Source organism: Anas acuta, chromosome 3, assembly GCF_963932015.1.
Source record: "Anas acuta chromosome 3, bAnaAcu1.1, whole genome shotgun sequence".
Classification (NCBI taxonomy): domain Eukaryota; kingdom Metazoa; phylum Chordata; class Aves; order Anseriformes; family Anatidae; genus Anas; species Anas acuta.
Genome location: NC_088981.1, coordinates 80,383,903 through 80,396,854, shown reverse-complemented (window position 1 = coordinate 80,396,854; position 12,952 = coordinate 80,383,903). Strand labels below are relative to the sequence as shown.

At 45.5% G+C, this 12,952-nt stretch overlaps 1 protein-coding gene across 4 annotated transcripts in view; it reads right to left on the bottom strand.

Annotated features, from left to right (window-relative positions):
* Positions 1 to 2,251: 2,251 nt before the first annotated feature.
* Positions 2,252 to 12,952, bottom strand: part of LOC137854495 (gamma-aminobutyric acid receptor subunit rho-1) — a 31,263-nt gene continuing 20,562 nt past the window's right edge. For all 4 annotated transcript variants that reach the window (XM_068677979.1, XM_068677978.1, XM_068677976.1 and 1 more), the window contains exons 5-10: positions 11,388 to 11,611; positions 7,819 to 7,901; positions 7,077 to 7,217; positions 6,456 to 6,608; positions 5,311 to 5,507; positions 2,252 to 4,461 (exon numbers count right to left, since the gene is read on the bottom strand). In XM_068677979.1, the coding sequence (XP_068534080.1) occupies positions 4,174 to 4,461; positions 5,311 to 5,507; positions 6,456 to 6,608; positions 7,077 to 7,217; positions 7,819 to 7,901; positions 11,388 to 11,611 (1,086 nt within the window). In that variant the 3' untranslated portion in view covers positions 2,252 to 4,173. The remainder of the gene's footprint in view (positions 4,462 to 5,310; positions 5,508 to 6,455; positions 6,609 to 7,076; positions 7,218 to 7,818; positions 7,902 to 11,387; positions 11,612 to 12,952) is intronic.

Sequence of the window (12,952 nt, the reverse complement as noted above, 5' to 3'; positions counted from 1 at the left end):
CTAAGGAAATGTTCACAGTGGAAGATATTAGCTTTGTAATCATCATGGTTTAAAAAAAGAAAAACCATGAAAGGGATTTTGTGAGTTGCTTGTTATCCAGAAGAATTCGTAAGACTTGGAACACTGAATTTGTGACATCCAGGCATCCTTCAAACCAAATTTAGGACTAAATAATCTTTAAAAAGAAGAAGAAGAAGTAAATTTATATGATATCCTATCTTTTCCTAATGGTTAATATTTCCTGGTCCTGAAAGCAGCGGCCTTCCACAAAGCCTTTGTCTGCCAGCCTGTCTGGTTCTTCGCTGCTGGCGCCTGCATTTTGTTGTTTTTATTAGTGGGGTTTCCTCACCTCTACTGGCCAGCCCGGCAAGATTGCAGTGTGCCACTGTGGCATAACTGCTGCGCAAGGTATCAGTGGCTTTATGGAAGGAACAAAACACCCTTCCATCTTCTTGCCTAAACTCTGTAGTAGGATATATGGTTTACATTTACTGTCAGTCCTCGGAGAATGAAATATGCTTCACAACCTACACTTTGTTGACTTTCACAAATTTGTTTCAGCCTCTAAACAACCCTCGTGCCTTGTGCTCCCCTGAGCATGTTATGTCCCATTGTGGAACAAGCTGTATGGGAGCGCACAGCGATGCTTTTCCTTTCTCATTGCTGCTCCTTCAGAGCTCCATCAAATCCCACCTTGCCATCAGAGCAACTACAGGAGAGGGGAGTCCCAGGGGCTTCTACTCAATCCTCAGGGCTTGCAGGGAGCTTAGTTCTGGTTCGTACTGAGAGAATCACTCAGGCATGAGATGTAGAAAACCAAAATCTAATTATTATTATGAAAATATCCTATTTACTGGGAAAGAAAAGAGAAAATTGAATTTTCTTCATGCCTTCTCATTCTTCTACCTGTTTCCGGCTGAATTTTCCTCTTGTTGCTTCACCCTCTCAGCACTTATCAACGTCTTTAGAGACTATTAAAGGCTTCCATCTCCAGAGCTTTTCATCTGGATGTGCTCCCAGGCAGAACTGGTGTCTAAGCAGGATTCACACAGCCCAACCAATACACCTCAACTTCTAGAGGTGGCAGCAGCCCAGACTGGGAGTTGGGTTAACCTCTGAGAAATTGTCTTAATTATATCACAAAATACCACCCTAAGTAAGAAGAGTGAGGCCTGTAGCATCCAAACAGTCTAGTGGGGGAACGCTTTGTGTCATCTCCCCTGTGATTTTGACTTTGCATGCAGGCTTCTTATCTGTGAAATCCCAGGGTCGTGGGATTTAAGGACATTTGGTGTTTGACTGGATCAGACTACTGGAGCAAACGGGTCTTACATACACATATAAACTCACGGAGATCATTCTTTTGAAGGTAAAAACCACACGATGCTGTACAAATGTGAAGTTTTATTGTGATTTTGAGCATTTCTCAATGAAATGCTCATGAAAATTTCATGGTTTTCTCAATGAAAACCAAACCACTCTGATTTATTGCGGAAATGAAAAGGAGCAGAGTGTTTATGACTGGATACAAACCCATACACTGCGAGGTTAAAAGTCCAAAAACTGTATATGTGGTTATGTTTAATGATTACAGTCATTAATAGCAAACACTGGCTGCATATGGCATGTCCTGTCTGTATAGAATACATCTATGTACACATTTATATAAGACTGAAAAGGCACTAGAGTTTCCAAAATAAAACACAAGTAAATTAACAATGTAAATCCAGACATTGGGGAATCTGTTCAGGAAGACATGTCAGGCTTACTCTAAAATCTGGCACTCCTGTTCATGCTATGCTTATAACTGTGGAGACAAATGGGTTCTTACAACACTGAGGACCTAAATACATTCCTGTGCAAGCAGTCCCCAAGAAAGCTTGGAGCTATTTGTGGGCTAAGGTGCCATCGGAATAACGGAGGGTGGCCACTGCTGATGCTTTTGCCATGGTGAGCTTTCTACTTTCATCTGATTAAATTGTTTATGGTTTAAAAAATATATGTATTTTTAATTATCTCGTGAAAAAAAAATCTCACCGGAGAATAACAAGAAGGAAACGGTAGAAAGAAGCTAAGATGGTATCTATATGTGAAGAAAAAGCTGTGTAGAAATCAGTAGTAAAGCTATCTTGTGGTTGGTTTTGTCTTATAATTACTGTAATTTTTGTGATTTTGTTGGAGTGTAAGCTACACGTACAGCAAAGGTACTTTCCATGTTTCTTGATTTTTAGCAGTTGTAAGAAATGCTGTGTTTGTTTGTTTTTGTTTTTGTTTTTTACATGAAATTTATTTACATATGAAATTAAAGCAACAATCAGCAGTGTTCAAGCAGCTGCAATGTCAGTGTCAAAAGCATAATGCCTGTAGTAGCAGATCAGATAGTCCAGGGCAGATTCTGTGTAAGAGGATTCGCTTTCCTTTTGGAGACACTACTGCTTTGGTTTTATTCTCGGAGCAGCTACACGCATGAAAGACAACAGCATCTGCTGTGTAAGGGATAGCGTTGTTGCTGTAGAACATGTTCCTGCAGAATTTCATAGCCTTGTGCAAAGCCTGCGGATGTTTGAGGTCCTGTTACCCCTGCAGCTGCAGTCAGCTGTACAGACGTAGGTGGGTAACGCCTAGCAGCACACCCACAGAAAGACCAGTTTTTCTGTGAGATACCTTCAAAACTCCCATTATTTTAAAGGCCCCTGATTATATTCAACCAACTCTTATTTTTCCTGAAGTAATTTCCTGAAATATTTTACTGCTTCTACATTACAGCTGGCTGCTTTGCAGGAACCGTGATGTCAAGTAGAGACTTAAGTCAGTGCAGAGTGCCCCCAGCGCCAGCCTTGTCTTCTTGCTCCTGCCCTGGAAGGTACTGAGCCTCCTCCAAGGGCATGGAGGGCTGTGAGGTGCCAGGAGAAGCATCCAGCATGAAAGCAGAGCTGGTTAGATGGACTTGAGTCAGGTGTCTCATGGTGGAGGCTCCTTTTCACTTCGTTCCAAAGCTTTCATCATGGTAAATTTACTTCTACTAACATAGCTATGTTAGTAATTCTGACATGAAGTCCTTACAGCTGCTTTTGTGACCTGCTGAGCACCCTTCTGCTATGTTTTTACTAAAACTGGACAGAGTAGGCTTTTCCTGGAAGTGAGTGCACTCACCAGTGGCTTTAGCAGGGTTGAGACTTCACAGGCTTCAGCAGTGTCTCAGCACTCGGGCTGTACGGAGCTCTCCTGTAGCACCTGGACTATCTCAGAGATGTGAGAAGTGGCTTCTCCTACAGTAGTTTCATTCTTTTTGTAGACACCCGGTTGTTGTCGCTGGATCACTGCAGAGAAATCTTTTTCCTCTCCCAGGAAACTCAAGAGCAAAACTCCCACTGACCTGAATAAGCAGATCCAAGGAGAGGTCCTGTGGAGGATTTGGCTGGCATCACAGAAAGTCCAACTTTTGTTCGGACTGCGAGATTCCTTAGGAAATGTACATTGCAAGTTATGTTTCAAAAGGTTAACCAAAACAGCTTCAAAATGCTTCTTTGTTTTAAATACAATTCAGACATAGCACAAGTCTACTGCTGCTTGGCTCTGTCAGTGCAGTACTGCTAGCATGGCAGGCATTAAGCACTGAAAGCAAGCTTTGGCCCTCAATAACCTTGCCAAAGCATTTCCCAGTACTGGGCATTTCGTGTTTGCAGTAGCTGTTTCTGACCTCATCCTGAAAACACGCAACCATTTGCATATTCCTTGTATTCATCGGCATCGAGTGTTGTAAGTCTGCTGAGTCCAGAGATGTCTGCATGTGCTCAAGTACTGAAAGAATTAGGATTTCAGGGGCACACAATGGAACCTGCACCATACATAAGCAGCTGGCAATTACTGTCACTTCTTAAAATAGCTTACAGTGGCCTGTGAGGCACAAGAAGGAACATAGCACAGCTTCAAATAAGTATAAGGTTTTAGATTGTATATCCTATATTTATTTGAAATGTGAAACTTGCACAGTTATTTATGCCACAGATGAGTTGCATCTAATAAAAAAAAAATATAATCCTGAAAAAAATCAATATTTGTGATATTCCTTCCTTCAAATTTAAAACAATCTCTATTTTCTTTCTGTTCACCTATGAGACAGTACCTTCATGTACCATGGCAGTACACCGTGACTATGGAAGTTACAGATGTTTATGAAAAAATCGACCAGTATATCAAATTAAATAGAATGTATGCACCAGGGAATATTATCCTGGAGTACTTGTCGATGGCGTGAGTGTCGATCCGCATGCTGACGTATCTCTGGTTTTTCCTCCTGCCCGAGCCCCTCTCGGACCCCAGCGCCAGCTGCACCATCATCCTGTCCTGCTTGTCGCCGTTCTCGGACACGTAGTGCCCCAGCTCGCCCACGTCGCCGTCGTTGTAGCTGCCGTCCATCATCATGGGCCGGGGCTGAGGTAGGCTGCACGCACAGGGAAGCTGCGGACACAGGTCAGAGCAGAATGCTTTTGAGTTATGTCCCGGTATTCACAGGCATCCCAGTGCTCCTTACCAAGTGAGACATGCCTGGGGAACTGAGGCTGCTGGGACACAAAAAGGAGAATGAGATAATGCAGCTGAGCAGCAGCTTTTTCCTTTTTTTTTCTTGTAATTTTTTTTCTTGTAATTTCATGCCTGCTGGACACAACGCGGTCACAGAGAAAGCAGGGCTGTCTGTTAAAAAGTTCCTTTGTCCTAAGCACATGTACCAGGGCATGAATAAAGGTTGGATCTGTATTTTGAAGCAGAGAAGAGGGCAGAGGGAACCTTCAACGAGGAATGTATCAGGCTTGGCCCTTTTGAAGAGAAGAGCTTAGACTGAATTTTGGGTGGTTGTAGTTTAAGGCAGAAGGAGGAAGTTTGGACCATTGTGTGTAAGTCTAGAGTCTGCTTGGAGATAGATGTGGGAAATCTGCCATGTTATCTGAAACCCAAAACACGGTATCTGTGTGATGCTACCCACAGGTTTGGATGTTCAATGCACAAAAAAATATGTAAAGGGACAAACCTAAAACCTCTCCCATTTATACAGCCAGTGGAGGGCTACACTTTGAGGGACATAATGCCCTTGGGTCCTGAAGAAGGAGGATTGAACCTGGATGTCAGGTGTCTGTAGCAAATCTCTGTAACCAGGAATGCTTCACTGCTGCTGTCTCCTTGCATGCACTGCATTCTCCCAAGGCAGCCGAGAGCAACGCACTGTAGTAGCCTTTTTTTTTTTACATTTCCAAACATTTGCTACACTTTTTCTCAGTGGCATAATGCTGCATCAGAAATAGAAAAACTCACCTTGTCCCGGAGTTTCCTCTCCTTCCGCTCTTGCACAGTGGTCAGGTAATTCACGGCCGCGTATTCCAGCACCGAGAGGAAGACGAACACAAAACTGACCCACAGGTAAATGTCCACTGCCTTGATGTAGGAAACACGGGGCATGGAGGCGTTCACCCCCGTGATGATCGTGGACATGGTCAGCACGGTGGTGATCCCTGGGAACACAGCAGCAGAGAGACCATAAGGCGTGATCAAACTTGACTTTTCATCACAAATACAGCTGCCATTACAATTTCCTGACATCTTAATTGACCTTGGTGCTAAAAGTTCTGCTCAAGGCAGTGCCCACATCTCAAAAAGCCATGGCCCAAACCTTTAAGTTCCCTTTCAGTGATGTCTCAAGGCAATGGATGCTGTTTCTTGTGGCCCACTGCTGTCTCTGTTATGTCTGTTCCCTCTCCACTGAGGAACATAGCTTTAACAATAAATAAAGCCCTGAGAGGTGTTGCTTGGAACAAATGGAAGCCAGCTTGGACTCAAAGTCTGCACATATACTAATTGCACTTTGCTAAAGGCAAAGCTTCCTCTTTAGAAGAGCTAAGTCCATAACATAGTTCTGCTCCCGTGGCGACTCCTCTGGCATATGGCTTCATCTGTCTGAAGGGTGCTTCAGGAGGGAATGCTGTACCCCTCATGCTGCACTGCAATCTTATTTAACAAGTTAAAGAACGCAGCTTGGCTTGCTATGTTACCTCCACCCTCTCTCCTCCAGAAAAAAAATCAATAAACTGAAATTTTTCAGGGCTGCTAATAGCGATTTTCACCTCCTCGCTCACTGAAGTCTCTGAAGGATACTGGCACTTTGGCTCTCTGTGTCCCATGTATCTGCTAACAGCAATAAGACAAGAGCGTGACATTTGCTCCCTGATTTGCACCAGGTGCAGCTGACACTCGTGAGAGCAGGGAAAGCAATTCTCTTGGCACTGCAGGGCAAACGGAGAGAGGTACCCAGGCCAGTCCCCAGCATGGGAGGAATGTGTGACACAGCTGTGCCACTAGGCAGTGCAGGGGCATGCATAGCACAGGTGATTTTGTCTTGATGGCCCAGGCCACAACTGCATGGAACTGCCTCTTAGGTGTGCTGAGTCCAAAAATGTTTTTACCTAAAGGGACTCTGGCAGGAACTGCTCGGCGATCGATCCAGAAGGACACCCAGGACAGCATGACCATGAGAGTGGCGGGGAAGTAGGTCTGGAGCAAGAAGAAGAAGATGTGACGGCGCAAGGTGAAGTTGATGTAGAGGCGATTGTACCATCCTGTAGGACAGGGAGAAGGAAACACAGAAGTCACACCACACCAGCATCAAGCTACTTTCAGATAACGTGATGTACCAGGGGTGCAGCGCCACGTTTGCTTTTAAGAAAACAATTAATAACCACAGATTGTTGCAGTTTACAGAAGCAGACTCCTCACTGAATCAACTATCAAAGTATCTCGACAGGATCAGACCTTCAGAGAATATAATATAGCCTGTACACTCAGGGACTCGAATTAAGGCCTGGTATGATCTTGAAGAGGTATTGCCTTCCAAGACTACCTCACCACAAAGATGTACGTCTCTGTCAGGGATCCCTGACATCTTGCAGGGGACACCTTGGCACAGAAAAGAGGCAGGTCTGGTGGGGCCCACGAGGACCTCCCCATGGACAGTTCTCCGCAGCCAAGGCCAAGAGCCTTCAGCCCTGCCCCGCGGCCTGCTCTCTGCCAGGCCCTCTGGTACCCACCTGTGCTGCTGTAAAAGGCGAGCTTGGTGGTGGTGTGAAACTCCTGGATCAGGAACTGGGACAGAGATATCCTCTCATCTGTTTTTAGGGAGTCATTCCCATTCTTCCAGTAGAGCATGAGGTCATCTTCAGTGTAGGCATCTAAGGGAGCAGAGCAAACCTCAGTGCAGTGCACTGAACCAGCCACTACTGCACCTGCAGCCCAGGTGTAATAAAAACCGTATTAAAACAGAATTAAGATTATAATTCCATATTGCAAACTTAAGAAGAAAAACCTCCTGAAAAGCTCGAAGTTTAAAATGCCTCTGTATAAAAGACAGAGGACAAAGGAGCCACCTGTGGGGATAAATTGGGTTTCTATCACATAGGTATAAACACACTTATATTTATGTGTTTAAGATCTGTGGTGCAAGAAGGTACCTGGGCAAGGGGGGTGCTTCTGGACACCACCAACCTACAGGTGAGTATCCTGATGCCCTCTGGGGATGGGTTGGCAGCAGGGCAGCCTGGCTGGCTTTTAGGGACACTGGCAAAATGGTACTCACAGCTGGCATTTGCAAACACTGCTTTGTTGCAAAAACTGTCTAATTCTAGTGGAAAAATTCAGGCAGGAAATTTTTCTTGGTGTTGGAGCTCACTGACTTTGGTTAGAGCTCTCACGAATGTGGCAGTTGCTTGTTGATATAATTAAATACACCACGGGGTGCAGCACTTGACTCCCCTGTGCCTGCACTTTACTTACAGCTTTCAATCTCCAGGGAACACGTCTGTGTGTCCAGGGGAAAGCGACTGAAATCCATGTTGCACATTGCTGTTACTGTAACTCTAGGAATAATAGATAAATATTGGAGATGAAAATGGGAAAGGACAGAGAGTGCACTTTATCCCTTTTGTCTGCCAGCAAATACCTCTCTGCAGAGATCTGTACTTTCTATAGATGCTTTGTATTATAAACTAACTTAGGTTTATCAAAGCTATCCTAGTGGTGTGAAGGATGCAGGTGGGTTTCTCCACGCCCCACGATTTCCAGCAGCTCAGCGAAAGCCCGGTGGTCACCCATGGGTGCCAGCCACCAGAGGGCACAGGCAGTACCCCGACTTCGGGCTGGGGCTGGCGAGCAACCGAGACGGCTGACATGCTCTGCTCCGTACATCAAAAGCTCTGCTCTTGCTACAGTCTGATTATGTCGTTTTTAATGGCATTATTTTGTGTTTGCACTGGAAGCTACCGTAAATCTTGACTCAACTGGCTGGAACTCGGGGAAGCAAACGAAAAGAAAAACATAAATTGTAATGGGGAGAGACTTAATGAGTTATAACAGGGTTAAAGATAGACAGACATCTGTCACAGAACGATAAAAACAAGATGCAGCCCCTTATGTTAGCAGTCTTTCTGCGTGTGTGGATTCACAGTGATGTTGCTTTCCTATCTGTGTTTTGTCTCAGAGTCAAACTGCTTGGCACAGATTTGTTGCTTAGGTGCCAGCGAGGTCTACAGCGTTTTCCAAGAAAACAGAAGACAACGTCTGGCAAGAACCTTAAAAAGGCAGACACCAAAGGAAAAAACAAAATATACAGTCGGTTAGCAATGACCTGTTTGCTGCTAAGTATTCGTACTTCCCCAGCATCCATAAAGCACTCCAACGTGCAGTCACAACCGAATAAATTAAAGTGCTGTTGTTTTGTGCAGGGCGGTTATAAGCGATCTGCTTAAGCACAAGTCTGTGTGTGGCAGCGTCTGAGTAGTTTGATATTCTTTTTGCATCTTTGTCAGACAGATAAAATGCTTTCAGTGCCAATGACTTGTATCATGCAGCTAAATGAGAGAGCGTATAGGCATGTGTGGTATAGCTGAATGTTGCATTGCTTTATTACATCATTTTGTTATCATACTAAGGACCTGAGCAAACTTTTCGAAGGCCTGAGGAGCACCTGAACCTAGTCAAACACGCTGGGTGAAGAAAAAAGCTTTAATAACGAGAAGGCTGACACTGCCCAGGCTGTGACTCGCAGTAAACAGTATGATAAAAAATATCATAGAACAAGAAAATTCCTGTCACACCAATACCCTCAGGCCTGGCAATTTCGTGTAGTGTTTCCTTTCATAAAAGGAAAGATGCCTTGGTAGGCTGAGGAGATGAGGCTCAGCTCTGCCCTTCATGAAGGATGTTGTCTAACATGCCCTTAAGGGCCTCCACAACCATCCCAAGCAGCATGTTCTGCAGCCTTATCATTAGCTGAAGTTAACTCCATGCATCTTGGTGCTCCTGACCCCCCTCTCAGCCAGATTTTCCTTCCTTTTTCATCCTTCAGAATATGCTATCTAGCTGCTGTTTGGTTTATTTATCACATATTTTGCTGTTTCTTTGCTATGGAGCTGATGATGACAGTCTTGCATCAGACTGTTGTACAGCAATTTGCTCTCTCGTGGGTTTTTATGGGCCATTTGGCAGTACTTGTTTTCTAACTGAATGGAGCTGCAGACAGGAAAAGCTGCAGTACTGATTTCAGTTTCTTCTGGAGATGGACAGATGCTCCTCACTTAGCGCCTCCAAGCGTGAAAGTAACAGTTAGAAAGAAAAAAATCCTGTTTTAATACTCTTCAGACTTATGGTCAGCAATGTTCAGCTCTTTACTGAGACATCTGTTTTGTGTTTGAAACTTGAGATCAGTGCTGTGGAAAAAAGGGAAGGGAAGGGAAGGGAAGGGAAGGGAAGGGAAGGGAAGGGAAGGGAAGGGAAGGGAAGGGAAGGGAAGGGAAGGGAAGGGAAGGGAAGGGAAGGGAAGGGAAGGGAAGGGAAGGGAAGGGAAGGGAAGGGAAGGGAAGGGAAGGGAAGGGAAGGGAAGGGAAGGGAAGGGAAGGGAAGGGAAGGGAAGGGAAGGGAAGGGAAGGGAAGGGAAGGGAAGGGAACTTGTCACTGCATGTGCTGAAGGACACTGTGTTTTGCTGCTTATCATAAAGCTAAACCTGTGTTCAGTATCACAGAATCACAGAATCACAGAATTTCTAGGTTGGAAGAGACCTCAAGATCATCGAGTCCAACCTCTGACCTAACACTAACAGTCCCCACTAAACCATATCCCTAAGCTCTACATCTAAACGTCTTTTACAGACTTCCAGGGATGGTGACTCCACCACCTCCCTGGGCAGCCTGTTCCAATGTCTAACAACCCTTTCAGTAAAGAAGTTCTTCGTAACATCCAACCTAAAACTCCCCTGGCGCAACTTAAGCCCATTCTCCCTCGTCCTGTCACCAGGCACGTGGGAGAACAGGCCAACCCCCACCTCTCTACAGCCTCCTTTAAGGTACCTGTAGAGAGCGATAAGGTCGCCCCTGAGCCTCCTCTTCTCCAGGCTGAACAAGCCCAGCTCCTTCAGCCGCTCCTCGTAGGACTTGTTCTCCAGGCCCCTCACCAGCTTCGTCGCCCTTCTTTGGACCCGCTCAAGCACCTCGATGTCCTTCTTGTAGCGAGGGGCCCAAAACTGAACACAGTACTCGAGGTGCGGCCTCACCAGAGCCGAGTACAGGGGGACGATCACCTCCCTAGCCCTGCTGGTCACACTGTTTCTGATACAAGCCAGGATGCCGTTGGCCTTCTTGGCCACCTGAGCACACTGCTGGCTCATATTCAGCCGACTGTCCACCATCACTCCCAGGTCCTTCTCTGCCTGGCTGCTCTCCAACCACTCATCTCCCAGCCTGTAGCTCTGCTTGGGGTTATTGCACCCCAGGTGCAGGACCCGGCACTTGGCCTTGTTGATCTTCATGCAGTTGACCTCAGCCCATCGGTGCAGCCTATCCAGATCCTCCTGCAGAGCTTTCCTACCCTCGAGCAGATCGACACGCACCTAGCTTGGTGTCATCTGCAAACTTACTGAGGGTGCACTCAATGCCCTCGTCCAGATCATTGATGAAGATATTAAAGAGGACCGGCCCCAGTACCGAGCCCTGGGGGAAAAAGTATGATTTATACTTCTTCATAATTATCTGTAAGAATAGTAATTACACATTTTGCTAGGCCCAGAGACTGTTACAGAGTGAAGGTGAAGGGATGCCTGTGGCAGGAACCAGCAATGTTGGCACAGAAGCTGGCTTCTTGCCATGGCCAGTTGTCCTCCCTGTGGTACATGAGCATTTTTTCTTGTGATGAAGGATGGGGCCTGTTCTTCCTGATGTTGGTGGCTAGCCAATGCATTCAGACTTGTAATTTTTTTTAGTGTGAAGTCATGCAAAAATGAAATACGGGAATCGATTAAAGCACTCTCCATTCCACACCACTAATAGCTCACACTGACCGAGTGCAGTTTTACCTGAGGCTATAAAGTACCTTCCCATCTGGCTGGACCCGCAGCATGACGTTGTCCGTGGTGGTGTCGTGGATGAAGGAGCGCTTGGAGTGCACAAAGAACATGTCAGGGACCCAGATCTTCTTCACCAGCCGGCCGTCAAACGTCATGCTCTGGTTGTTGGTGCTGGGGAAGGACAGCCTCTCGTCTTTCCAGTAGTGTCTCAGGTAGAGCGTCATGGTGAAGTCCTGCAACAAACAGGTTCGTGTCACAGCTTATGCCTTATCAGCATAGCAATGATTTCTCTTCTCTGGTACACACGGCACAGTACAAAGCGCTGTTCCTGAGGGTTTGGGTTTGCTTTTTTACTTATTTCAAGGGAACCCCTCATGTATCTGATGATAAACTCAAACACAAGTTTGCACATAAGCATGCTAGCTTAGAGCGTAATGTAATATATTACCATAGTCTCTTAAATAAAGCTGCACGAGTTAAAAATAATCGATTCTGGCAATAAAACGTATTTTCCGTCATTATTTAGTCAATAGCCCAGGCTGACCCTGAATGATTTTTCTAAACCCAATGTGATACACAGCACTTTCCCCATGTTGCTGCGAGTTGCAGCCTGATGGTACATGAGGGGCAGGAACAGTATTCAACAAACAGAGAAGTACCTCAAAATCATAATGCTTAAAAAAAAAAAAAGGTGATTTTTGTTGTTGTTGTGGATTTAACCTGTGTAGAGTGCCAGCATCAGTCCTGCATGCCCCTGAAATGCTGCTTTAGCATCAGCATGAAGATTCAGGACAGACTGACAAAGCCTTACGCTGGTCCCCAGCACACAGCAGGGGTGACACAACTGCTAATGAGCCTAAGGCAGGTTCTGGAGAAAATTCTGTTCTCTGAAAACTCCGGCCCTCTTATGAGCACACATTTCCCAGTGAGATGGGTAACTTGTTGAAAGGGGTAACCGTTCTTTTGATGTGAGGAGACGCTGAAATGGGTATTTCTGTTCTCATGGTGGTGCTGCCACATGAGAGAGACACTCTCATGAATTTTTCTATGCTGTTGCCCATTCTGCTGAAAGCAGAACTTACCGGTCTGAACCAGTGCAGATTTTAGGATGTCTGTATGGCTTCTGGCTGGGAGCGAGCTGGGCCCTGACCACTTCAGAGCATGGTCAACGTGAAAGCTCATCTGCAGTGTATCAAAGTGCCCTAAACCTAACACATTAATTAGTCTCCTCAGAGCTTTTATATGCTTTGACTTTGTAAGAAAATGTAAAAATCCAAATCCTTTGGGGGCAATTCTGGCAGTGTTACATCATTTTGTCTTAGAGAAAAGAAAATGTCAGATTAGCTTTTATGCCTTCTGCTTCAAGACATTTAGAGGGATGAAATGATAGCTTGAGTCAGTGGAAGTAATTGTTGGCAAATTCAAGTCAAATAATGTGTCCAGGAGGCAGCAGAGTCTCCATCCTTGGAGGCATTCAAGCCCAACAGGCAGAGCCTCAAAAAGCCCACTCTATCTGACCCTGCTCTCAGCAGAAGTTTGGGCTAAATGGTCTCCGTCTGTCCCATCCAGCCTCA